Consider the following 26156-nt stretch of genomic DNA (forward strand, 5'->3'; position numbering starts at 1 on the left):
GTGTTCCGACAGTGTCTACTCCTGGGGTAAAGGTTAGGGTCCCAATTCATCTATATATAAAGTCCAAACAAGTTGTATGATTAGGAACTTTCCTGCCAAATTTAAAACCTCTCTAGATGGTATACATAAACTTCATTCATTCTTGTTGGTAAGGCTACACATTTCACAACAAAATCACTTCAGGGCAGAGAATAGATTCTATTCCTGTACTAAGAACTCAAATTCATGTGAACATCAATTTCAAGATGTGACTGCACCCAGTTCTAAGACACAGCAGACCGGGGTCCTGGGACAAAATATTCCAAGAATTATGATCAGCTGTCAAAATATACTCTCTCCCCAGCTCTTAATAACTTGAATTGGAAAGCTGTCACCAGCTGGGCCTCAAATAAACCTACATGGACTATAGTGCCAAAGCAGACCACTTCCAGAATGTACTAATCATTTCAACACACATTTTTTGACCCTTTTTGTGAGTTGGTCAGTATCCTGGGCCCTCAGAACACAGAGAGGAGTAATGCAATTACTGCTTTTGAAGAGATGAAGTATGAGAGAAACCAAGTGAGAGATAAATATATAAACAAGGCATTGCAAGCTTGTCATCTGAGGACCAAATATGGCTCCCAGATGTGTTTTGTTTGGTTCACCCTTTTTTTAAAAAAAGAAAACTTTGAACCAGCACTTTAAAACTAACAAAGTTCATTTAAAAAAAAACAAAAACAAAAAACAGGCTTCTGGGTTCTCTTGAAAACCTGAAAAATCTAGACTACAAACACCGGGCCAATGTTCCTACATAGCAGCAACAGGCCAAAGCAGAACGGCAGCTTTTCCCATTGAAAGGATAAGCCCTTCCAGGTAATCCTAGTCCCCACCACTCCCTAATTGTCCTTCAAAATACTACTCGGTATCCAGCTGGATACTGGGATTACACATCTGTAATCCCAGCACTTCGGGAGGCCAAGGCAGGCGGATCACCTGAGGTTGGGAGATCGAGACCAGCCTGGCCAACATGGTGAAACCCCGTCTCTACTAAAAATACAAAATTATCTGGGTGTGGTGGTGCATGCCTGTAATCCCAGCTACTTGGGAGGCTGAAGCCAGGAGGTGGAGGTTGCAGTGAGCTGAGATTGTACCACTGCACTCCAGCCTGGGCAACAAGAGTGAGACTCCATCTTAAACAAAAAAAAAAAAACAAACTTACTACTCAGTATCTGACTTGCGATGACCACCATAAAGAAACAATTCCAGCACAAGGTATTATCTTTACAAGTGAGATAAGTGAAAAACTACAGGACTCTCAATATGCAGCCAGCAGGGATATAAGTTAATATATTCTCGGGGGGCGGAGGGGGGCCGTAAAATGATGATGGATACCGAAAGTCTTAAAAAGAAATAATTCATGTGAGCCAACAGCTTTGTTTCTAGATAACTATCCAAAGAAAATATCTGAAGATGTTCGCTATAATGTACGTATGAGGATAGTCATCAATATGTTAAAGAGAACTGAAAACACTCTAAATGTTCATCCTGAAAGTATGGCTTATTATATTATAAAGTAACCAAAAATAAATGCTGCAGTCACTGAAATAGTCAACTTGATCTATATGTAGTATTTTTTTAAAGTCCATGATTGGCCAGGCACGGTGGCCCACGCCTGTAATCTCAGCACTTCGGGAAGTCAAGGTGGGTGGATTGCTTGAGCCCAGGATTCTGAGACCAGCCTGGGCAAGAGAGCAAAACCCTGCCTCTACCCAAAAAAAAAAAAAAAAAAAAAATACAAAAATTAATTATCTGGGCACGGTGGCACCCACCTGTGATCCCAGCTAGTCAGTAGGCTGGGATGGGAAGATCGCTTGAGCCCAGGAGACAGAGGTGAGCCAAGACCGTGCCACTGCACTCCAGCCTAGGAGACAGAGAAATGAGGCTCTGTCACCAAAAAAAAAAAAAAAAAAAGCCATGATACGCTGTTAGGCACGAAGAAAACTCCCCACCCAAACAGCATGTACTGTACAGTCTTATTTTCATAAGAAAAAGCCCCCCATCTTCAAAAGTATATGTTTGTGTTTGTGTGTGTGTGTGTGTATGTGTGTGTGTACATCTGGATAAAAATAGTGTTAACACATGTATTTCTCTGGGGTGGGATTATGGACAATGCAGACATATTTTTCTGCCATATTAACATATTTCTGTACTATATACATTGTTTAAATGAGAGAAAATTTAAATTTCACCAGGAAAATACATACGCTGTAGAATCACAGACCAATTTTAGATAGTGATTGATAGTCATATAAGGTCACGATACTATTTAAGTTTTAAAAGATTAGAAACCAAAATCTAGATGCCTACGCTTTTTATAAAATAAAATTTAAAAAAAAAAAAACACATGCTGCAATACCAGAGAAAGTTTTTTTTTTAACAACTTGATCTTGAGTTTTGAATTCTTAACCAACTCACACAGACTTAAACAGGCTGATAGATGGAGGAGGAAATGAACATGCTCTCCCTATCAGATGTAAATTCGAACGCTTGGCCAAGAATCCAGGTGGTAAAATACTATGTAAACCAGGCCAGGGTGGTACCTTCCACGGCCACATTACATAAGCAACAGGCGCAAGCAGATGCACACATCTGGCCAGAATAAAGGCCCTCTAAGACCTTCAACATAATTAATTCAATATTTTTCTCTATAGTTCAAAATGCTACAACAACTGGCAGACAACCATCTTAAATCATCACGGAAAAGTCAGACATATGGCTAAGTATATTTAATATGCCTTAAAAATAAGACATGGATTTTCAAGCCAACAAGATCTTAGACAATTTTTTTTTTAATTTTGCCTACTCATTACCCTCAAAAAGAATTCAATTCAACAGATATTCCTGAGTACCCACGGAGGGCAGAGATTACAAAGATCCATAAAACAAGGATGTTGCCTTCAAGAAACACATAATCTAGTATGGGAGACAGTTGGGCAAAACTATAGTTACGAGGCACCATTGTGAGTCTTTGAAATAACGAAGTGCATGGAGGATAGAGAGAGGGCACATGGGAGGAAAGAATGGACAGCGTTGCTGAGGCTGATCAGAGGGAACAGGAGATGGCGGCAGCAAAGCAGAATTGCTTGAAAATATACAGCAACACACTGTTTTTTGGCAGGAAACACTTTGGGAACCCATTTTTCATTTGTAAGACTATTTTCTGTGGGGTCACCAGGCATGTTGTACTGTCTCTCTGGCAGCAAAAGGGCCAGCCTAAGACCGGTGTCTCTACATTGACATGGGGGCTCCAGGCTATGGGGTAGACACATTTCTTTCTTTTTTTTTTTTTTTTTTTTTAACCTTCTTTTTTTTTAAAAAAAGAGAGGGTCTTTCTCTGTCACCCAGGGTGGAGTGCAGTGGTGCCATCATAGCTCACTGCAGCCTCAAATTCCTTGGCTTAAGCACTCCTCCCACCGCAGCCTCCATCCCTAGTAGCTGGGACTACAGGCGTGAACCACCATGCTCCTGCTGTCAAGACATTTCTAACGTGGAAACCTAGAGTAAGATTATTGGAATCAGGTCGACCTGAGTTTGAATCTCACCTAGGTCAGCAGTCAGGGAACCAGGAGAACCTGACCTCTCAAGCTAATTTTCTTACAGATGAAATGAGAATAAGCTCATCTACCCAGGCAAACCCTTAACCTGGGTTTAAGTGATATATCAGAGGAACAATAAATAATAGTTACAATTATTAGCGTATCCCTCCTAACTCAGATTCCCAGAATCAAGCATGGAGTCATGCCTCTAGAGGGGCTTTCTCAACCTCAGCCTTACTGACATTTTGAGTTGCATAATTCTCCCTTGTGGGGCTGTTGTGTACACTGTGGGGTGTTCCGCAGCATCCCTAGAGAGCGTCCCTCTCTAGATGCCAGAAGCAAGACTCTCCTTAATTGTGACAACCAAAAATGGCTCCAGACGTTGCCAAATGTCCCCTGGGGAGCAAACTTGCCCCCAGCTGAGAACCACTGATTCAGAGGTGCTCACTGACATACCTCCATTTCTCAGCTGAAAATATCACTGCTGGCCAGGCACAATGGCTCATGCCTGTAATCCCAGCACTTTGGGAGGCCGATGCAGGCAGATCGCTTGAGCCCAGGAGCTCGAGACCAGCCTGAGCAATGTAATGAAACCCCATCTATACAAACAAACAAACAGCCAGGTGTGGTGGGTGCACGCCTGTAGTCCCAGCCACTCAGGAGGCTGAGGTAGGAGGATCACTTGAGCCCAGGAGGCGGGTATCGCAGTGAGCTGAGATCAAGAAAAGAAAAGATCACAGCTGCTAGTAGGGTAGGCATTTCAATGAGCACCACTTAAGAGCCACGCAGGATACTACAAGTTTTACATACATTATCTCATTTAATCCTTACAACCACCTTATGACACAGGTAACAGTCTCATTTTCAACTGGGAGAACTGATGTTCTGGGAGGCTAACCTGTCCCAGTCTCTCAGCTGGGAAGTGGGAGGGCCTGGATTTGAACCCGGGCGGTCTGACTCCAAACCCTTATGACCACTAAGCTCCACTGCTTGCCCAGCCATTCCTGATGTAGGAGCCCAGACGTGGTACCAGGAAGATGAGAGGACCACAGAGTCCCATTCTCAAGAATCATAATTGACGGTAAAAGCCTGCCTGGAACACCCAAGAACTCGCCCTCCCTCCACACTACCACAACCTGCAACCTGTGGACAATCATTAAAAGCAATCAACGGGGACAATGTGGGAGAAGCTCAGGCAGCTCAAACCTCCATGAGGTCCAGAGGCTTCCTTCCTATTTGTCTGAACTAATCCAGTCTCAGCCTTTCAAAAAGACAGCATCTGAATCAAGCAGAAAAAAAGAGTGTTGTTTTTTTTTCTAGACTTGAAAAGCTCTCCAGAGAACTGTGCACTGCTATCTCCATCTCTCAAGAGAGTCTTTCTTCTTTCCCAAGGGCTTTCAAACGGGGAACATTCAAACAATTACAGAAGCCAACATTTATTGAGCACTCACTATGTGCCAAGCCGTGTCATGTGGTTTACTTTCTACTTTTCCATCAATCCTAGAAAGTAGGTATCATTATTATCCCCATTTTCGGAGGGGGAAACCTGGCTCAAAGAGGTTCAGTATCTTGCCCCAGAACACCCAGCTAGTAAAGTGTAAAGTCTGCCTCTTCACCCAAGCCAATCTTGTGTCCAAAATCTGACTCCATGACACATCAGTAAATTGCTATTTGTGGATCATTTTATGAGCAGTACTATGGTCCTGTTGACACTATATATAGCAGTAATTTTGAAACATGGCTTACAATCAGGGCATGATCACCTTTTAATTGCACCATCATGCCCCTGTCCATAAAGAGAGCCTCGAGTCTTGTCTCATAATGGACTCAAAGATTAGCCTTATTGTAAGAAGCATAACTGTGGCCCATTAAAGGGACACACAAATGCCTCTGTCCGCAGTAATGGGGTTGATACCTTAGCCATGAGAATGTAATTCTCTTAAGTAACTCATTCTCATGACACTGGAGATGGTAACACAAAAAGTCTATACACACAACCAGAAGAACCTCTCACTCATTCTCATGACACTGGAGATGGTAACACAAAAAGTCTATACACACAGCCAGAAGAACCTCTCGCTCATTCTCATGACACTGGAGATGGTAACACAGAAAGTCTATACACACAGCCAGAAGAACCTCTCAGTCTGTTTAGAGGTGAGAGAGTCTGCAAAGTTCCCTGACATACTCAGCATGGGGCTGCCGTAGACACGCAGTGCTGACCTGCTCTTTAAAGCACCCCCATTGGCCTCCTTGACTCACTGGTCTCACTTCTTCCTTCCCCTACTGGAGCTTCCTGGGAGCACCTCCCAGATAAGCCCTGTGCATTCAAATCCTGATCTGGAGTCGGCTGCTAGGGATTCATGTTGGTGGGGGGCACACAGGACTCAAAGTGGACTGGGGCCAATGAGTCGGCTGCTAGGGATTCATGTTGGTGGGGGGCACACAGGACTCAAAGTGGACTGGGGTCAATGACTTGGCTAAGTAAGGGATGCTGTGCACAGACCTATCCCCAACTCGCCAAGATCATCATGGTGACTCTAGTAGCCTCAGCTCTCCTGTTTGCATCAACCACCTGGTAACTCTTGTTACCGTCATTTCGCAAATCAAAGTAACCTCTGAAAATCAGGGCACTCAACTAATTTTAAAGTCAAGGACCTCTTCTATGCAGGGAAACCTAAAATTGGACTCTTCCCTCCCCTTCTTGACAAGAGACCAAGGACCCACATGTTCTTGCTTGTAAACCCATAATACTAAGGCCAACTGAAGCAGGCCAGCAATGTTCACCGTCTTTAAGAATATTCCTGGATCAATCAGCTAAGCTCTATTTTAGCCCCAGCCATTGACTGTAAATGTTAAATTCTTACCAATTTTAATGTGATCCATCATGAATCACCTAAATTTTCAGACACTTCTATATATTTACATTTTCAAAGGTAATAGACCTCAGGAGAGATTTATTCTAGTTCTAAATTTGACCATAAACATTTAACAAATACCCAAGCAAGTACTAGGCACCATGCACTGTTTTTGCTACTGGGGCTACCGTGGGAGAACAAGACAACATTCCTGCCATCTCACAGCTTACATTCTAGAGAAGAAGGTAAAATAAGAAATTTACTTATGGTGAAGTGATCTACATACTATGGAGTAAAATAAAGCTGAAAGAAGGGGACCAGGGAATGACACGTGGCAGTGGAGTTATGGTTTTCAATAATGTGCTCACAAGAGGCCTCACTGGGCAGGTGACATTTGAGAAAGACTTGAAGCTCAAGAGATAGCAAGCCTGTAAGATGATGAGGTGGGCACTAGCAGGCAGGACAGAGAGAGAGAAGTAAAATCCATAGGGCAGGTCACGGGCGGCCTTGGAAGTCACTACAAGGACTTTGGCTTTCACTCAGATACAGAGACTACAGAAAGGATAAATAATGGATTATTCTATTATGTAATTACTAAGCCATAAAAAGAGAAGATTACTATTTAATCATAAAAGACACTGTCCAAATTACATTTTCTAATTTTGCTACATGCCTTCAGAAAAGTTGACATCCAGAACACATTAGACCCTCCATAGGACACTTTACTAGAAAGCAGAGTCAATATGATAGGCCAATCCTTGACATCCGTGGAAACAACAAAATGAGTTCATAAGAAATACTATATCGAGGCTGGGCGCGGTGGCTCAAGCCTGTAATCCCAGCACTTTGGGAGGCCGAGACGGGCGGATCACGAGGTCAGGAGATTGAAATCATCCTGGCTAACAAGTGAAACCCTGTCTCTACTAAAAAATACGAAAGACTAGCCGGGCGAGGTGGCGGGCGCCTGTAGTCCCTGCTACTCGGGAGGGTGAGGCAGGAGAATGGCGTAAACCCGGGAGGCGGAGCTTGCAGTGAGCTGAGATCGTGCCACTGCACTCCACGCTGGGTGACAGAGCGAGACTCCGTCTCAAAAAAAAAAAGAAAGAAATACTATATCGATGCCGACCTCCACAGGGGTGCAGTCTAGTAATGTACCAGTATGTACTAGGAATTTTTCAAGGTTACAGATCTCACATATGAGCTGCAAAAACACAGACAGGCATGCAGTAACCTACTTTTTTAGGATGTGAATATCAGCCCTTAATGAATTTGACAGCCTTTATTCTCAGTGTACACAAAATCAGTATATCCTGTTACATGTATATACAAACTCAAGGAAAGGGCCACTAACACCGAGAGTGGTGTTTTGCATTAAATAACCCTCGTTTACAAAGCAACATCCTTCACATAAACCCTTGTGGTAAGGAGATGTCAGAATGTTTTCTCTTATAAACCACTTAATTACCCTTGGTGGATATCATCAGTTCTGCCATCTAAAACCAGCTGGGTAACGAATGCCAAGAAACACGGCGAGCCAACTGTATGCCATCGCCACAGAAGGTCAAGTTAATCTATTTTTAAATAACACAGCCAGTGGCAAGGGGTGCCCACTGGAAACAATGGACAAGTTGGGTTGTCTGCCCTTGCTTCATTTTTTGTAAAAGCTGTGCAGTGTTCCACAGTGTAACCTAAAAATATCCCTCCAAGAGTGCTCTTTTGGCACCAAGAACAAAAACAGATTGATTTTTGAAAATTTAAGTTAAAAAAAAAAGACATAAACACAAAGTACAATTTAAGAGTGAGAGGGCTAAAATTGGATTGTGTTCTGCAACAAAGATCTGATATGCTATTAGCCAAAAAAAAAAAAAAAATAGTACACAGGGACAACGCTGCAAGAAAACGGAGGGAAAGAGTCATTTTTAGGGATGATGACACAGGTCCCACATCAACAACAAAAAAAATCCTCATCATCATGCCTGCTGAACATCTGAAATTCTACATTTAGAGGCTCACTTGTTAAACTTCAGTTAGATTCAACAGGCAGAAAGACTTGAATAGGATTCATTAATCCTTGTCAGTCATTTATAGCCCAGTATAAATTATCAGACACAGAAAGCCAGCTAACTAGAAGATCTGGTGATGAGAAAGTGAAGACCTCTGGATCCTAAACAAGAAGTAAAAGACAAATCGAGAGAAAGGGAGGAAAGATGTTGCCAGTGGCCTAGTTGCACTTACCTTCTAAAACAATGGAATAATCATTCACGCAGCCAACCAATTTTAGTGAGCACCTATTATTTGCTGGGTCTTTTTTAGGCACTGAGAAATACAGCGGTGAACAACAGAGATAAGCTTCTTGTTTTCATGGAACTTCTATTCTCATGGGAGGAGAAACAGACAATAAAGAAGAAACAGGTCCCAGTGCGGTGGCTCACACCTGTAATCCTAACACTTTGGGAGGCCAAGGTTGGCGGATTGCCTGAGCTCAAGAGACCAGCCTGGGCAACATGGCCAAACCCCATCTGTACTAAAATACAAAAAAATTAGCGAGGCATGGTGCTACGTGCCTATAATCCCAGCTACTCGGGAGGCTGAGGCACCAGAATTGCTTGAACCCGGGAGGTGAAGGTTGCAGTTAGCCAAGATCGCATCACACTGCACCCCAGCCTGGGCGACAGAGGGAAACTCCATCTCAAAAAAAAAAAGAAGATAATATGAGATGGTGTCGAGGTTATGAAGGTACCAAACAGGGTGAGGGAATGGCACTTTACTCAGGGAGCTATCTTTTGTGTGTGTGTGTGTGTGAGATGGAGGTCTCACTCTGTCACCCAGGCTGGAGTGCAGTGGTACGATCTTGGCTCACTGCAACCTCTACCTCCAGATCTCAAGTGATTCTCCCACTCTGCCTCCCAAGTAGCTGGGACTACGGAAGTTCGCCACCACGCCCAGCTAGTTTATGTATTTTTTGGTAGAGACTTCGCCATGTTGCCCAGGCTGGTCTTAAACTCCTGAGCTCAAGTGATCCACCCACCTTGGCCTCCCAAGGTGCTGGAATTACAGGTGAGTCACCACCAGGGCACTACCTTATAAGTGGTCAGTGGTGTGCGGGGGCCAGTTCACATTGGCTTGGGAATGGCAAGTATATGCGTTTCTTCCCAACTTCAGCTATGCTATAAATCAGGGTCTACCCACTACCAGAACTGGTTGTTAAGCATTTAGCAGTGCACCAGAAGGAGGTCACTGAGGAGAAAGAAGAAAGCCCAGAGACTCATGAGAAACCAAACAACTCTGAAAGACAAGGCCCTGTGTTTTAAAATGAGAGTTATTGTCATAAATTCCAATGAATCAAAACAACACCAAAACAAAAAGCCACACAAAGAACTACATTCAACAATATGTGCTCACAATTTCCCTCAATACAGTGAGGGGAAGGGTCTAGTGGTGGTTTTATTTGGCTTTTAAATTGTATCCCTTTTATTATCTCCATACTGCCATACACACAAAAAAAGTAGAGGGATAGTTATAGTTCCTGGGTAATTTGAAAACCCACAAAATTCACCTGCAAAAATATGTAAGCATGACCTGGAATACACCACTTTGGGAAACTACAATCATACCATTTTAAACCTTTAGAGTCTGGGTGATCCATGGAAACACAGGATTTCATGAGCACAAATAACCTGAAGAGGCGCACCCACTTATTTTTGGCATAGAGAAATTTAGGCTCTAAGAATGTGACTGGCAGAGCTTATTCTAGAACCCAGGTTACGTGCCTCATCTGATGTCATCTTCTCAATTTTGGTCTATACCCTAGTACAGTAGTTCTTAAAACTGAGTGAGCATCAGAATCCCTTGAGGGCTTATTAAAACACCCCATGGATGTTATCCCACCCAACACCAACCCCATCCCCCGCAAAGGTTCTGAATTGGTAGAACTAAGGTGAGGCCCAGCAATATGGATTTTTAACCAGTTCCCAGGTAATACTAATGCCACTGGTCTGATGACCTCACCTGGAGACCTACTGTCCCAGGAATTGGGAGCACAGGCTTTGGAATCAGACACAGCTGAATTGCAGCTCTACTTCTGCCACTGTGGTATGACCCCTGGAAAAGTTATCCAAATTCTCTGAACCTCAGCTTCTAACATCTGAGTCCAGTTGTAAGGATTGAAAAAGAGAATGCCCACGAAGCATCAGCTTGCCAAGCGCCTATTATATTCTAAGACAAGATCTTAATAAATATTAGTGACATCCTATATCCTGTATCACTTTTCCCAAGCATATACTAGAACCACTAAAATTCAAAAGACAAACAAAATCAAAGATTTGCAAAGATGTAGAGCAACTAAAACATTAATAACAGCTTTATTCATAATAGTAAAAAATAGTAAATACTCCAAATGTCCATAAACAAGCAAAAGGACAAACTGGTATGTGTATACAATAGAATATTACTAAACAATAAAAAAAAGAACCAAATGAAGTATACATGCAACAACATGAAACCTCCAAAATATTTTGTTGAATAACAAAAGCCAAACACAAGAGTATATACTGCATTAGTTCATTTTTATGAAGTTTAAGACAAAACTATTCTATGGTAAATCTATGGTGCAGGGGGAGGGGGAAATTAAACGGACAGGAACATGAGAAAAATTTCTGGGGTAATGAAAATGTTCTCTATCTTGATTTGAGTGATTAACCTGAGGGCATACATTTCTTAAAACTCATCAAATTATATACCTAAGATATGCATTTTACTATAGGTAAATGATTCCTGAATACACATAATTATATATAACTTTGTAAAGGCATTTTATGACAAAGGACTGTCTTCTCCATTTAAAATGAACTAACTCCAACCTGGCAGATCCACTGAGTTTGATTCCTGCACAATCTAGTCCTGCCGCAGACAGTTTTGGTCCACGTATCTTTCCAGAGAACTGCCATGAAGTAGAAACAGAATTTTCTCCCACCATGTAGACAGTATCCAAAGTGACCTGCGTCCCTGGGAGTGGCTAACTTGGGATGCAAACAACACAAAAGTAATATTTTTCTTTACCATATACCAAATATGAGCCTACTTGATATGATTTTAAAAGGCATAGTCATGAAGACACATTAAGAGCAATTCTGTCATACAGTCTAAATCATATTCTCAACATGGAAGAGGGAGCAGAAAACTGGTGAAACGGTTTCTAGGGCCATCTTTACTGGTAATGAAGACGTCAGAAGATCCAACTGTGCCTGTGTAATTATTACATGAAATAGTCACTTTCAGATTGTAATGAATTCCAGGCCATTCAGGTTTCCTAGTCAGTATATTTCTATCCCATTACAAGTAGATTCACATACATACATACATACACACACACACACACATACATACACACACACAAACATACACACACACTCGCCCCTGCCGTGAACAATCTGTGCACACAGGGTGAAGAGAGCTAACACTTCGAGACACTACAGTTTCCTTTGAACTCAGAGGTGTCTGATTCCAAACCCACTTGATTATCTCACCAAGCCTTCTTAAACTCCATGATGAGAGAGCCCTAGGACATCACCTCCCAGAAATTTGGCAAGTAGTGGAAGGAAGAGACACAAGCCCATGCAGCATCTTGCACACTGCAAACACTGCAAACCAGCCCCTATTCAGGACCCGTTAGACACTCTGAGACATCCCACTAGTTGGGCAGGCACCCTTGCCTGTCCTTCCTCCACCCTTTCTCCAAAATGGTCCTCAACTGAGACCTGCAGCTGCTCCCATCATAGGCCTTCACACAGTATTTTCTCTACAGCTCTGTCAAGTCAGAATTATCCAGGTTCCTGACACTAAAAACTAGTTTCAGAAATAAATAGCTGCTCAAAATCAATTCAAACATAAATAGCTAATCTTTATGGAGCACTTACTATGTACAGGCACTGTTGGGTGCACTTTCCATGTGTTAGCTTATGCAATACCCACAGGAAAGCCAGTGTGAGGAAGACGCATTGTCAGGCCAGGAAAGGTTTTGAACCTCAAGCAAAACCTGGAGAGATATGCCAGGAATGAGGCACAATGTCTCCCTTTAATGAGCTCACTACCTTGTATGGAAATGAGGACCTAACTCAGTTCACAGTAAGTAAAAAACCACAAGATAGACATTAAAGGAACCAAAAGGAGGAAGAATCTGTTCATCCTAGCAGGATTCTGGAAGGCTTCTTGCAGGAGGTATCCAGGTGGAGAATGAAGTCATAAATGCAAGGAGCTTTCCATAGCTAAGTGTCAGCTCCTCAGCTCCCAAAGCTGCTAAAAGGCCAGGTTAGTCCCCCGCCCCCTCCTCCATTTCATCTGGAACACGCCTGTTTCCAAGAGAGGACCAGCTCAGCCCAGCCCTTCCTTTGACACATTCCTCCAGCTGCTGCCTGTCCTTATGGAAACACATGGGAACTTTTCACCACGTTCAACTTCACCACCTCGTTTGGTGCTTTCACTAGGGAGAACCTGCGTCATGGCACCTGACTGCACAAGGGAGCCCTTTAAGGACCTCAGTTGTTCTCCATTGGGTTGACATGGGGACAGTCCCTTGTCGGTACCAAAGTGAGATGTAAGGGACCTACATCACCAGCAGCCACCAAATGCATCTTTTAAAAGGCCTCTACAGATTTTTGAGAGAGGAATTTGCTTCCACTCCCTTCTCAGGAATCAGCCCCTCCAATCCTGTAGGGTCATCCCCCCACTCCTTCCTCCTCCGTACTTAAGGCTCTGCAACAAGAGCTCAAACCCTCGGTTTTGGCAACTGTGTGACCTTGCGCAAGTCACTTAACCAATGTCAATCCCAGTTTCCTTATCCCTAATATGGGGTATATAATAACAACTCGTTCATAGAACTGTTGTAGTATCGGAGTGAGATAGCGCAAGTAAAGTATTTTACACAGAGCCCGGCATGTAGTAAGCCAACAATGAATACTACCTTCATTTTCATCATCAATAATGACGATGATGGTGGTGGTGGCAGGGTAAACTTGGACCCGATTCGAGCTAAAAGCAAACACCCCCTCCCCCTCTCCCCCTAGTCTATGGCTGGGCCACACGGTGGAGACACATGCGTCATCTCGCTGAGGGGTGAATGCAGGCTCTTCTGGCGGCGGGCTCAGGAAAGGCCAGGCAGTCGTGTCCTAGCTCACCTGGAGGGGTCGCGAGGTGAAGCAGATTTTCTGATGGGGGAGGTCCAATAAACTACATACCCTCTCTTTCTGTATACTTTGACTCGTGGCCAAAGAACGCCAGCTGCATCCCTCCCCCAAGGAGCCAGGACAGCGTCCACCATGCCCCTGACTCAGTTCCCCAACTCTCCCTCGGGTGCAGGCGAGACTGCACTGCACTTGGTGGCGGAGATAACAGGTTGGCCAGCCAGGCCTGGGAAACGTCCCCTAGCTACCTTGCGCAAACCCAGCCCCCTCTTCAAAACGCAGGTGGGCAAACAACCCCACAACCTCGCAACAACTTTGTGTATTTCACCGCCACCACAAGGCGCACGGCCTCAACTTCTCTTCACTGTGCTCTGAGGAGGGAAGCGGGAAATCGAGAATGAGGGGCAGCCCACAGACCGCCCTCCTTTTCTCGGGGCGCCCCCCAAAGGCGCGCCCCGCCTTACCTTGTCTGACGGCTTTGAAGGTGACGGCCTCCTTGCAGCTGTCGATGACCCCCAGCACGTCATAGCGGGGCAAGCCGGACACCCGGACCCCCTGCACCTCCAGAAGCAGCTCCCCTTCGCCCAGCTTCGGGCCCTCGCCACCGCGGAGAAGCCCCGCTGCCTCGGCCGCCGCCACCGCTCCGACGTACGGAAACTCCCCGTGCTCCGCGCCTCCCAGCACCGTCACCCCCAGCTCGCCCTGGGGTCCTCGCTTCACGGTGCATTCGTGAACCCTGCTAGTCCAGTGGTTCTTCTTCTGGATCACTTTGGACATGATGAGTTACACCCCTCCTCCAAAAAAAATAAAATAAAACGAGAGACAGGTGCCCCCCACAGCACGAGCCCCCAAGCCTACGCTGGTTCATGGGAGAAACATCTCTCCCCAAATCACAAAACAGGAGAGAGAAACTTGGCAGCCTCGCTCCCCTGCACACGCTCGCGCACTCAAGCCATCATAAAACAAACTTTCTGGGCTTCCCCGCGAGCCCCGCACAGGCGCCCGCGAGCTTTGTTTGCATTCCGGTGCCTCTGGGTCCACGTTCCAGCGCCCGCCCGTGCTCTCCCGGACCAGAGTCCACTCTGCGCCGCTCGGGTTATTTTTTTTTTCCTTCCTTCCTTTCTCTCTTGCCTTTTACAAATGCGGTGCCTCCTCTTTGCCTCCCGCCGGCTCGCCTCTCCTCGCGGGCGGGCTGTTCCTGAGGGTGAAGGAAGCCCTTCCAGCCACTTGCCGGGAGCCCTGAAGACGCGGTGGCTGGGCTGGGGGGGGAGCAGGACGGGAGGTAAGTGCCCGCGGCCCCTTTAAGCAGATACAAAGGCTCGGCTTGTTTTGTTACAGTTCATTCTATTCCGCGCCGCGGAGCGCAGCGGCCGGCGACAGGAGACGCGCGCGCATGCGCCCCGCGGCCGCCAGCCGGCCGGCCCACCCCTCCCCTCCTCCCCAAAGGGAGAGATTCCAATGTGCTTCCCGATGGGTCCTAAAACCGACCTGCCGGGAGAAGCCAACTTCCCCCAAACCTTCATGAACCCCTCTCCTCCCTCCTTTTCTTTCAGTGCCTTGGACTCCGCGGATTCCTTTGGGACTGGGGGGCTGCGCACGTGTTTTACTCCAACTGTTTGCAACTTTTGAAACCCGGGCAATATGGCTTTGGCATTTGAAAAACATTTCAAACAGGTGGGGGTTGGGGAGGCTGCCACACTCACCCTGGCGCTCACACTCACGCACACGCGCACGCACTCGCGCCGGCCCTAAGCCTCCTAACCGCCCTCGGCCAGTGGCTGGCCAGGCTGTCGGTCACCCAGCCCAGCTGGTTCGCCGTCCCCCGCCGCAGGTCCCACTGAAACCCCTGAGACCCTCCCCGGGGCGCTCGCCGCCTCCCCGCCTGTCCTGCGCTCGCGGGTTCGGGTCCTGGCGCGGGGTCTGCCAGGGTCTCTGCGACCCGGGGGAGAGGGACGGTGGGATCCCCCGGTCCCCCGGTCCCGCAACTGGGATCCCTGTGCGGGTCACACGCGCCCGCACACACTCCCGCATCCTTAAACTTTGAGACCAACTTTTTAGGACACGGGAAACTACAGGCGAGAGAGAAGCCATGGGGCTAGTGTGGGTTCAGGTCTTCAACCAAAAAAGTGATCCCTCTAGCTTTTCAACTGTCCTTCCAGCAGAGACTGCTGGACCCAGTCATCTGCCCCGGCCTCAAGTTCCTCGCAGAGCCTGGAAGCCTGCGGACCTACTCCGGGGCCGGGAGATAAGGATCCCCGCCGGGCGTGGACGTGCCCTGCGTCCTGGCGCCCGCGAGGGTGTGGGCGCGGCGGCCACCTCTCGGAATTCGCAGCCCGGGGGTAGCTGCGGCCTCCGGAGGTCGCCCGGGGTGCGGGTGGAGTGACTTCTGTCCCGGCGAGGTGGCGTACAGAAAAGACTCCCGTACCACAGAAAGGCTGCCCTTCCCAAATACTTCTCAAATCGGCCTGCTCGGTAGTCTCCCCAGCAGTTTTTTTTTTTCCTCTTTAGTGATGTATAATTTTTGTTCATCTTTGGTCGCAGGAGAGAGTCCAAGAAATAAGGCGGGTACGTTGAAACGATGGAGAAAGGATGGAATGCCACAGTGGTCGAGATTAAGAGGTAGGCTTAGGGGTCCACTTGTGTGACCTTGAGCAAACTTGGTGACCTCCGCGCCTCCGTTTCTCGCTGATCAAATAAGTAGAACAAGACCTCACAGGGTTGTTGGAAGTATTAAATGGGAAAACACTTATAAAGGGGCATATAATAAAAACTCATTATATTATTAATAGTAGTATTACTATTTGGGAAGAGAATTAGGAAATCATTTGGGGATTCAAGTTAGGTAGTATGATCATTTATCCTCTCCTTTCTAGAACTTAAAAAATATGGGCATACTTTGTGTGTTTGTTTTTTGGTTTTGTTGTTATTGTTGTTAGAGATATGGTCTTGCTTTGTCCCCAAGCTGGAGTGCAGTAGCTCGACTAGCTGATTGTAACCTCAAACTTCTGGACTCAAGCAATCCTACCACCTCAGTCTCCTGAGTATCTGGAATTACAGGCATACACCACCATGCCCAGGTAGTTTTTTATTTTTTTAATTTTTTGTAGACATGGGAGGGTCTCCCTATGTTAGTTGCCCAGGCTGGTCCCAAACTCCTGGACTCAAGCCACCTCCTGCCTCTGCTTCCCAAAGTGCTGGGGTTATAGATGTGAGCCACCACACCCGGTTTAGGCATACGTTTAAACATCCTTTTAAAGCATTGTTTGTAGGGTGCATTCTAAGCTAATAAAAATAAGGAGGGATATTGATGCTTCTCTCTTGGGATATCCAGAACTGAAAATCCCATTGCATTATTGTGCTTCTGAAAAAAGGAGGTGACCAATTTTTCATGGCTTTGCTTGGTGAGAGGAACTTCGTCTCCAGCTTTTTTTCAGAAGCAATCTAAGTCAATATGAACAGCACTTCAAAACATAAATTCTCAAATCCAAACACAGATCCAGCCAATCAGAATCTCAAGGAAGGGCTAAGTCATTTGGACTTTTAAGGTTCCCCTTATGTGGTGTTGGTACACAATGCTGAGCACCATGGGTTTATTATCTTGATTCCAAAGCATTGTTTGGGCCCCAGACCTTTTTGTCAAATAAACCTGTGATCCACATCTCTGTGTAAAATAAAAACTCAAGGAGGGCAGGACATTTTGACAGTTTGGTTTACTGATGTATTATTCCCAGTTCCTAGAATGGTGCCCAGTACTAGTAAATGCTCAAATATTTGTCAAATGACTCCACAAAAACGTATGTTTTTACTTTCCATGTTATTGGGGAGTCACAGATTCCCCTGCAAATCATTAGTAAGCTTAGTAAGCTTAACCTTGTGCGTTTCCCCACTGTGCCACTTCATATTCTAGTAAAGTGTAAGTGTTTGCTAAGAATACCCACAACCAACCTTAAATTAGGAGTCCCCTACCTCTCCACTCAAGGGGAGTCCAAGGGCTGGACAAGACCAGGCGTTTTGTGATTCTTCCCAATGCAACAACATCCCCCTCTTGCCAGGATTCCAGGTGTCCCCACAGCAGCTGAGAAAGGAAAGAACATGGAATTTAGCATACGTCAGGTTTTAGATGTGGAAAAGCCCCAAGAGAAGAAATAGTACCTGTGGGCACAGAGGGCAATATGGAGAGAATAGATATTATTCTAATCCAGGAAAATGAAAAATAATTTGAACCTTCAAAGTAGCCAAGGCTGCCAGTTTCCAGGATGCTCCCTCTGCATCTTCCTGGCTGCTGTTTCACCTGGTCTAGTTCCTGTGTCCCAGACTGGAGAGCTTCAAGGCAGAGATCATCTCTCTCTCTCCTATCCAACTTTTGAAACCTCAGTACCAAAAACCATGAACCATGCCTTGTGTGGAGTGTGTACCATACACAGTTGTTGAATAAATGGATAAAGTATGATATGAAATTGTGTAATATGTGACCTTTGATCCAAAGCCAATTTAGATTTGGTGGCCAGAACAGGGGTATTTATATTAGGTTGGTGCAAGAGTAATTGCAGGTTTTGCCATTACTTTCAATGGAAAGAGCTTGTAGTCATGTCATTGTGAAGTAGATTTTTCCTGAATAGATCTAAGATCCTAGTGTTCTGACTTATCTCACTTTAGCTATGAATTTGGCAATACATTCTGATGGGAGAAATACTGCTATAAAATACCTAACTTTCAAGCTTACCGTGTATGTCAGCATAGTGATGTGAGTTGGGTTTTTTGGGTTTGTTTGGTTTTTGTTTGTTTGTTTTTGAGACAAACTCTCACTCTCTCGCCCAGGCTGGAATGCAGTGGTACCGTCTAGGCTCACTGCAACCTCCGCCTCCTGGGTTTAAGTGATTCTCATGCCTCAACCTCCCAAGTAGCTGGGATTACAGGAGCGCACCACCATGCCCAGCTAATTTTTGTTTTTTAGTAGAGACAGGGTTTTGTCATGTTGGCCAGGCTGGTCTCGAACTCCTGACCTCAGGTGATCTGCCTACTTCGGCCTCCCAAAGTGTTCGGATCACAGGCATGAGCCATGGCGCCCAACTGATGTGAGTTATTTTATGCAATCACCACAACTGTGTAAGGTAGGAACTATCAGGAATGACCTTGATTTTCTAACTGAGGAAAATGAAGCTAAGAAAGTGAAGAAACTTGCCCCAGAGCTTAAAAGTAACAAAACCAGGAAGTGAACCTGGAGGCATGACCCAAAACCCATGCTCCCAACCACTGTAGTCTAAGAGGATAGCATGTGGCCATTTAGCATATTTGGGTGACAGCATGCTCTGGACTCTTGAATCTGTTATATAGTGTGTACACAGTAATTAAGTCCCCCTCCTTTCTGTCTCTTCACTTTAATCTAAAGGATACAGTGTTTCACTCCAGAACTCAATCTCCCATTCTCCATCTGTGGGCTCTGAAGATTCAAATAATTCAGGAATGTAAAGAGAATGAATTTGCAAACATTTCTACAGCGTTCAGGCTGCAGTACAGGTGACATGCCAAACAGCCTTATATTATTACATAAGCATTTCAACAATGAACTCCTAATACAGAGGGTAGATTCAGCTGAGAAATAAACTGTAACACAATAAACTCTAGACAAATTAAGGTCTTATTTGTATGTAGCTAGTTCTACTAGGGGGAAGAAAAAAAACCATGAATATGAAATGTGCATTTCTTTTCCTTCTCCCAAATATATTTCTTTCTAAAGTTTTCCAGTTGTGATTAAAGAAATGTGTCATTGCAGTTTAAAGTGGTAATTTTTCTTAATCTCCTTTTTCTGAAAACATGAGGATGGGAAATAAGTTGGTCAGTTGCAGGGGCAAAGGAGGACATATAAATTGGTTATTTTTTAATTTCTGAAGAAAGCTGTCAGGAGGCATACATTAGAGGTGTCAATATAAATAGATTGTATATGGTAGGGTAACTGACTCCAAACAGGTAACTTAGAGCAGAAGACCAGTAGGGGAGATTGAAGCCATTAGGACAGATAGATGGCAAAGGGCAGTGAGGGCCATGTTCCTAGTCATCTCATGGAGGGCATTTATGGCTCACTCGATAACTTGTTCTTTTCTTTGCCAGGGAGGCAGATGGGTAGTTTCCTCTGACCATAGTATTCTTCCCTTCAGTACTTTCAACCGAGCAAGAAAAAATAAAATGTTGTCCTTTGGCAAACCAAGGTGGATGATCACTTGAACTTAGCCTAGGCAACCTGGTGAAACCCCATCTCTATAACACATACGAAAAATGTGCCAAGTGTGGTGAGATCCACCTGTGGTCCCAGCTACTCAGGAAGCTAAGGAAGGAGGATTGCTTGAGCCCAGAAAATCAAGGCTGCCATGAGCTATCATCGCACCACTGTACTCCAGCCTGGGCAACAGAGCAGGACCGTGTCTCAAAAAATAAAAATAAAAAATAAAATAAGGCTGGGCGCAATGGCTCACACCTGTAATCCCAGCACTTCGGGAGGCCAAGACAGGCAAATCACTTGAGCTCAGGAGTTCAAGACCAGCCTGGCCAACATGGTGAAACCCCATCTCTACTAAAAATACAAAAATTAGCCAGGCGTGGTGGCACACACCTGTAATCCCAGCTACTAGGGAGGCTGAGGCAAGAGAATCGCTTGAGCCCAGGAGGTAGAGGTTACAGTGAGCGAAGATCATGCCACTGCACTCCAGCCTGGGTGACAGAGCAAGACTCCATTTCAAAAAATAAATAAATACATACATAAATAAGTAAATAAAATATTAAATTGTGTGACAATTGTGTGACCATTCAAGATATCATATATGAACTATTATTTTAATAGTCCAGGAAGTAACTCCAGGAAGGATTTTAATCCTGGTTAATGTTCTGTTTCACTTATGTGCAAAAAAAAAAAAAAAAAAAAATGAATAAGGGGAACTGGAATATTTGGTTAGACTTTTGGTCTGAGGAACCAAGGGAAATCAAAAAGTGTATCACGAGTATCTCTCCTAAAATTTCCCAAATGGTTCAGCTATGTAAAATACTAAGTATCTCAAAGTAGCCTATCGTCCTCCATAATTCCACTGAAACTATACCTCATGGTTTACTAATTTCCTTGAGAACAGGAAGCTCTCCTTTTCTCAAGAACAGATGTGTATACCTCTTTTATATTGTCTCCCATCAACTCTGTCAAAATATGGTAATTAGAACATGGCTTACTCTCTAATATTTCTTTTCTTCCTCTTTTTTTTTTTTTTTTTTTTTTTTTTTTTTTGAGACAGGATCTCATTCTGTTGCCCAGATTGGAATGCGAGATCACAGCTGACTGCAGCCTCCACCTCCCAGGCTCAAGTGATCCTCCCATCTCAGCCTCCTGAGTAGCTGGGACTACAAGTATGAGCCACTGCACCCAACCTTCCTCTTCTTTATTGTATATCTTTAGCAATTTGCTGTACCAAAATAGAACTGAGAGGGAGAAAAAGGAAAATATACATTGAAACTAAGGGTAAAATGCCCATATTTTTAAAAATACCATACTAATATAAATTTTTGCAAGAAATTTTTAAAACAGATAAGTAAATAGGCACATTAAGTTAAATCATCTGTAATCTTACCATCAATAATTAACCAGTTCGTATATTTGGGTGAATCTTGTACTGGACCTACATAAACCTGCATTTATTACTTTCAATAATCGAATAATATTTTTTCCCTGAATGTTTCCAAATTTATTTAATGAATAGTCCATTGATGATCATTCAGGATTCTGAAGAAAGCTAAAATAACAATTTGTATTAGGATGTTTTTGATTGTCAGGGACAGAAACCCAGTTGAACTACCTTAAGCAAAAAATGAAATATATTCCTCCATGTAATTGGCAAGACCAGGGGTGAAACTAGTTTTCAATGTCTGGATGAAGAGGTTCAATTGACATCCTCAGCTTTCTCTCTCTCTCTGTATCTTGATTCTCCTTTGCTGTCTGTTGCCCTCATCCTCTCCCACTATATACAGATGGGTCTTCTCCAGCCAACCAGGAAAGATAGTTAGCTACAAGCAGCCTACGTGATCCAGGTTTAGCAATCCCAGCCAAAAGGAGATTTTCACTAACAGGAGGGAAACGGAATAGAGAAACTTCGGTCTCTAATAAAGCAGTTTTGGTTGTTGAGGGTAGAAGTAGAGTCTGCCTACTTTGCAGTGGCTTTCACAATAACACAAGTGATTCAAACACCTCATCAGCTGCCTAATCAAGCCTGGCAGAGTGTATGTAGACTCGGGGCTTCTTAGGGAAACTTCATCGCGGTGGGTTCCTTTGCAGACTCTTTTTTTTTTTTTTTTTTTTTTTGAGACGGAGTCTGGCTGTGTCGCCCAGGCTGGAGTGCAATGGCCGGATCTCAGCTCACTGCAAGCTCCGCCTCCCGGGTTTACGCCGTTCTCCTGCCTCAGCCTCCCGAGTAGCTGGGACTATAGGCGCCCGCCACCTCGCCCGGCTAGTTTTTTGTATTTTTTTAGTAGAGACGGGGTTTCACCGTGTTAGCCAGGATGGTCTCGATCTCCTGACCTAGTGATCCGCCTGTCTCGGCCTCCCAAAGTGCTGGGATTACAGGTTTGAGCCACCGCGCCCGGCCTCTTTGCAGACTCTTATCATGGTCTCCTTTTCTGCAGTTACCTAAAGGTTCCAAGAATTCAAGTATAGTGGGAGTTTGCTTTCAATCAAAGCTGCAGTGGTTGGCCCATATTTTTATAGATGTTTTGAAGATATTCTAAAGCTGGCAACACTGCAGGATTGAACCCCTTACAATGGAAGCCAGTCAAGTATTATACTTGTTTAATACAGATGGATCGTTAAACTACATAACATTGATTTCAAATGTTCCAAAATGAGTCTTGAGTTTCTCTGAGGCTAAGCTGAAAATAACAATTAAATATCCCATGATGGCACATGATAGTTGGTAGATTGTTTTTATTCATTCATTCATTCATTTAGCAATTTTTTTTTTCTTGAGACAGAGTCTGGCTCTGTCTGTCATCCAGACTGGAGTGCAGTGGTGCAATCTCAGCTCACTGCAGCCTCCGCCTCTTAGGCTCAAACCATCCTCCCACCTCAGCCTCCCTAGTAGCTGAGACTACAAGTACACACCACCACGCCTGGCTAGTTTTCATATTTTTTGTAGAGACAGGGTTTTGCCATGTTACCAGGCTGGTCTTGAATGGTCTTGAATTCCTGGGCTCCAGCAATCTGCCCATCTCCGCCTCTCAAAGTCCTGGGATTACAGGCATGAGCCACTGTGCCCAGCCCAGCAATTTTTGTTTGTTTTGAGATAGTGTCTCACTCTGTCACCCAGACTGGAGTGCAGTGACACAATCGTGGCTCACTACAGCCTCCAGCTCCTGGGCTCAAACGATCCTCCTGCCTCAGCCTCCCACATAGCTCAACCACAGGCACTACCCAACCTGTCTAATTTTTTTATTTTTTGCAGAGACTGAGTCTCACTATGTTGCCCAGGCTGTTCTTGAACTCCTGGCTTCAAGCCATTCCCCCACCTCATCCTCCCAAAGTACTGAGATTACAGGTATGAGCCACCATATCTGGCTTTTTTTTTTCCTCCAAGCAATTCTCCTGCCTCCTGAGTAGCTGGGATTACAGGCGCCTGCCACCATGCCCAGCTGATTTTTTGTATTTTTAGTAGGGACGGGGTTTCACCATGTTGGCAAGGCTGGTCTCGAACTCCTGACCTCAAGTGATCCACCCACTTCAGTCTCCCAAACTGCTGAGATTACAGGCGTGAGCCACCATGCCTGGCCATGGCTGGTTTTTTGTTTTGTTTTGTTTTGTTTTTAACAATTATTGATTAAACACTTATTTTGTCAATTCCTTGTAGGGACTGATGGCGCACACTAAAAGACACACCCCCCACCCCCCCTGCTGGAGGAAGCCTACCTTCTAATTTGATATTGAAACAAGAAAAAAGATCAGTATTTGGTAAGGTCAATGACAGGGAAACCCAGGTTACTGTGGAGGACATCTCATTAGGGAGGAATTTAATTTATAAACATGGCATTAGAAATTAAAAGTGTCATTGTTAGAAGAATTTCTTGCCTCCTCCCCTCTAATTTATTTTAAAAGTATTTTGAGAAGTGAAAGACAAAGTCCAGCTTTATGATTACATTATGATACTCAAAGATATGTTTTATGGAGGCATTCACAGAGTTCTCAGGTGGTTAAAGTTGCCCACGGTGTGAATATATGATTCCATAAAGGACAATGCTATCTTGCCACAAAGCTGATCCAACAAACACTAGGTGGGGTTTTGAAAAATGACTCAGGATAATGAAGCAATCTGGAGTCTGAGCAACCTTGCTCCTTGAACTGTGCCATCTTTGGAAAATTGGCCCCCACCAAACTGTATAGCCAGATGAATGAGGACTCAAAAAGATAATGTATTACTCACTTTCCAGATTTAGCACGTTCCTAGAATTTTAAACTCATTTTTATGGACTGTTGCCTAACTGAGGGGAGGCTTAGACAAACCCAGAGTGGTTATGAGCAACATCCCCGAGGGAGTCAGTGCCCAAATTTGGAGTCCTTGTGTCCTGAACATTCCTGACACTGCTGGCTTGGAAATTCAGCCTGCCCGAGTTGGAGTACCCCAAGGATTTTAGATGCAGCTGAGAACTGCTGAATTAAGCCAAGTGTTGGAAGATCCTGCAATTTTAATTATTAAGTTAGCCCTCTTCTTTATTGAATGCATAAGCTGGCATATGCTTGGGAATGCTTCTGCTTCCAAACCCGCAGCATCTACATTTTTCAGATGTTTGACCTTGATCTTGTGACCTTGCCTCTAGAACTCTGAGAGTGCTGGGAATACTCACAGCTGAGTGATGGGAGCAAAAACTAGACAGATAACAATCTTTTTTTTTTCTTTTTTAACTCACTTAAAATACAGAGTCACCTGGATTGAGATTAGACTGTTTTAGACTAGACTCGCCTTCCTTAAGTTATTAATTTTATCATATAATCTCAGTATGGCTTCACTTTTTGAATTGATACCACTAAATCCTGAAACTACTAAAGCTATGCAATCTGCTTGCTAAGACAAGCTGGCATTTCCTGATACTGCTATCCAGATAGCTGAGAACCTTCTCTAGTCATGTTTTTCAAACTTTTCTGATTGCTGTTTGCAATAGGAGATGTATTTTTATCAGTAGCATACACACACATACACATATACACATATGGTTGAAACAAACATTTCATGAAACCATAATTATCCTTTCTGGGCCGGGCACAGTGGCTCACACCTGTAATCCCAGCACTTTGGAAGGCTGAGGCAGGTGGATCACTTGAGGCCAAGAGTTGGAGACCAGCCTGGCTAACATGGTGAAACCCCATCTCTACTAAAAATACAAAAAATAGCCAGGCATGGTGGTGCGTACCTGTAATCCCGTCTACTCAGGAGGCTGAGGCAGGAGAATCACTTGAACCCGGGAGGCAGAGGTTGTAGTGAACCTAGATAGTGCCACTGCACTCCAGCCTGGGCAACAGAGTGAGACTCTGTCTCAAAAAAAAAAAAAAAAAAAAGTATCCTTTCTGCCTACAATGCCCTATGCCAGGGGTTACAACCCACAGTCAATCCATTCCTTAACCTATACCTGTCTGACTCATGAGCTAAGAATGGCTTTACATTTTTAAATTGATGAAAAACAAATCAAAAGAAGAATAACATTGATATAGAGACACATTTACAACATGGCATGCACTGCTACAAATCTTTGCATGTACTGTCACATTAAATCTTTACAATAGTTTGTCTTTGTCTTAATAAAAATCATGACTACAATAGCAATAATGGCTAACGTTTTTTGAGGGAGTGCTTATAGTGCTGAGCATTTTGGTAAATGCATTATGTGATACATGTATTTAATCCTTTCCACCCTACAAGGCAGGGAGTATTAGCGTTCCCATTTTACAGGTGAGGAAACAGAGGCCTGATAAGGCTTTGTAACTTGCAGAGCAACACACACCTAGGAAATGGCAGTTGGGGTTTGAGTCTAGGTTTTTCTGCTTCCAGGTCAATGATTTCGACTACTATTTACCTCGGTAGCTCCTTGACAACTTGACCCACAACATGGACTCCATGTATATTTGAAGAATGAATGAATATAGGCATGAATGAATGAAGGACTTTGAGACAGAATGATGGTCTTCCATGGATCCTCACCAACTATGAGAACACAAACAAATTAGATGATTGTTCTGTGCTTTCAAATGTAGACTGAGCATGGTGGCTCATACCTGTAATCCCAGCACTTTGGGAGGCTGAGGCAGGCAGATTGCTTGAGCCCGGGAGGTTGAGGCTGCAGTGAGCCGTGTTTGTGCCACTGCACTCCAGCCTGGGCAACAGAGCAAGTCTGTCTCAAAAATAAAATGAAATAAATGCAAGCAAACAAAGTAAACATCTCATTTATTGAGTGTTTACAATGTGCCCAACATTGCACGTAAGTGCTTTCAATGCATTTTCTCACTTGATCCTCGTGACACTATACGGTAG

At 44.4% G+C, this 26156-nt stretch overlaps 1 protein-coding gene and 1 long non-coding RNA gene across 54 annotated transcripts in view; one reads left to right on the forward strand and one right to left on the reverse strand.

Annotated features, from left to right (window-relative positions):
- The window catches only part of MAGI1 (membrane associated guanylate kinase, WW and PDZ domain containing 1), a 677437-nt gene extending 662428 nt beyond the window's left edge, over positions 1-15009 (reverse strand). For all 50 annotated transcript variants that reach the window (XM_074032628.1, XM_074032621.1, XM_074032638.1 and 47 more), the window contains exon 1: positions 14079-15009. In XM_074032628.1, the coding sequence (XP_073888729.1) occupies positions 14079-14391 (313 nt within the window). In that variant the 5' untranslated portion in view covers positions 14392-15009. The remainder of the gene's footprint in view (positions 1-14078) is intronic.
- A 74-nt stretch (positions 15010-15083) lies between these two features.
- LOC135969344 (uncharacterized) lies at positions 15084-25813 on the forward strand. Of its 4 annotated transcripts, none has more exons than XR_010584528.2 (5): positions 15084-15288; positions 16156-16233; positions 16577-16691; positions 20889-21000; positions 25677-25813. It is a non-coding gene; the product is annotated as an uncharacterized lncRNA (long non-coding RNA). The 4 variants fall into 4 exon arrangements; XR_012431338.1 differs by lacking the exon at positions 15084-15288 and adding an exon at positions 15399-15445; XR_012431339.1 differs by lacking the exons at positions 15084-15288; positions 25677-25813 and adding exons at positions 15399-15445; positions 23487-25448.
- Positions 25814-26156: the final 343 nt, after the last annotated feature.

The sequence above is a fragment of the Macaca fascicularis genome, chromosome 2 (genome assembly GCF_037993035.2).
Source record: "Macaca fascicularis isolate 582-1 chromosome 2, T2T-MFA8v1.1".
Taxonomy (NCBI): domain Eukaryota; kingdom Metazoa; phylum Chordata; class Mammalia; order Primates; family Cercopithecidae; genus Macaca; species Macaca fascicularis.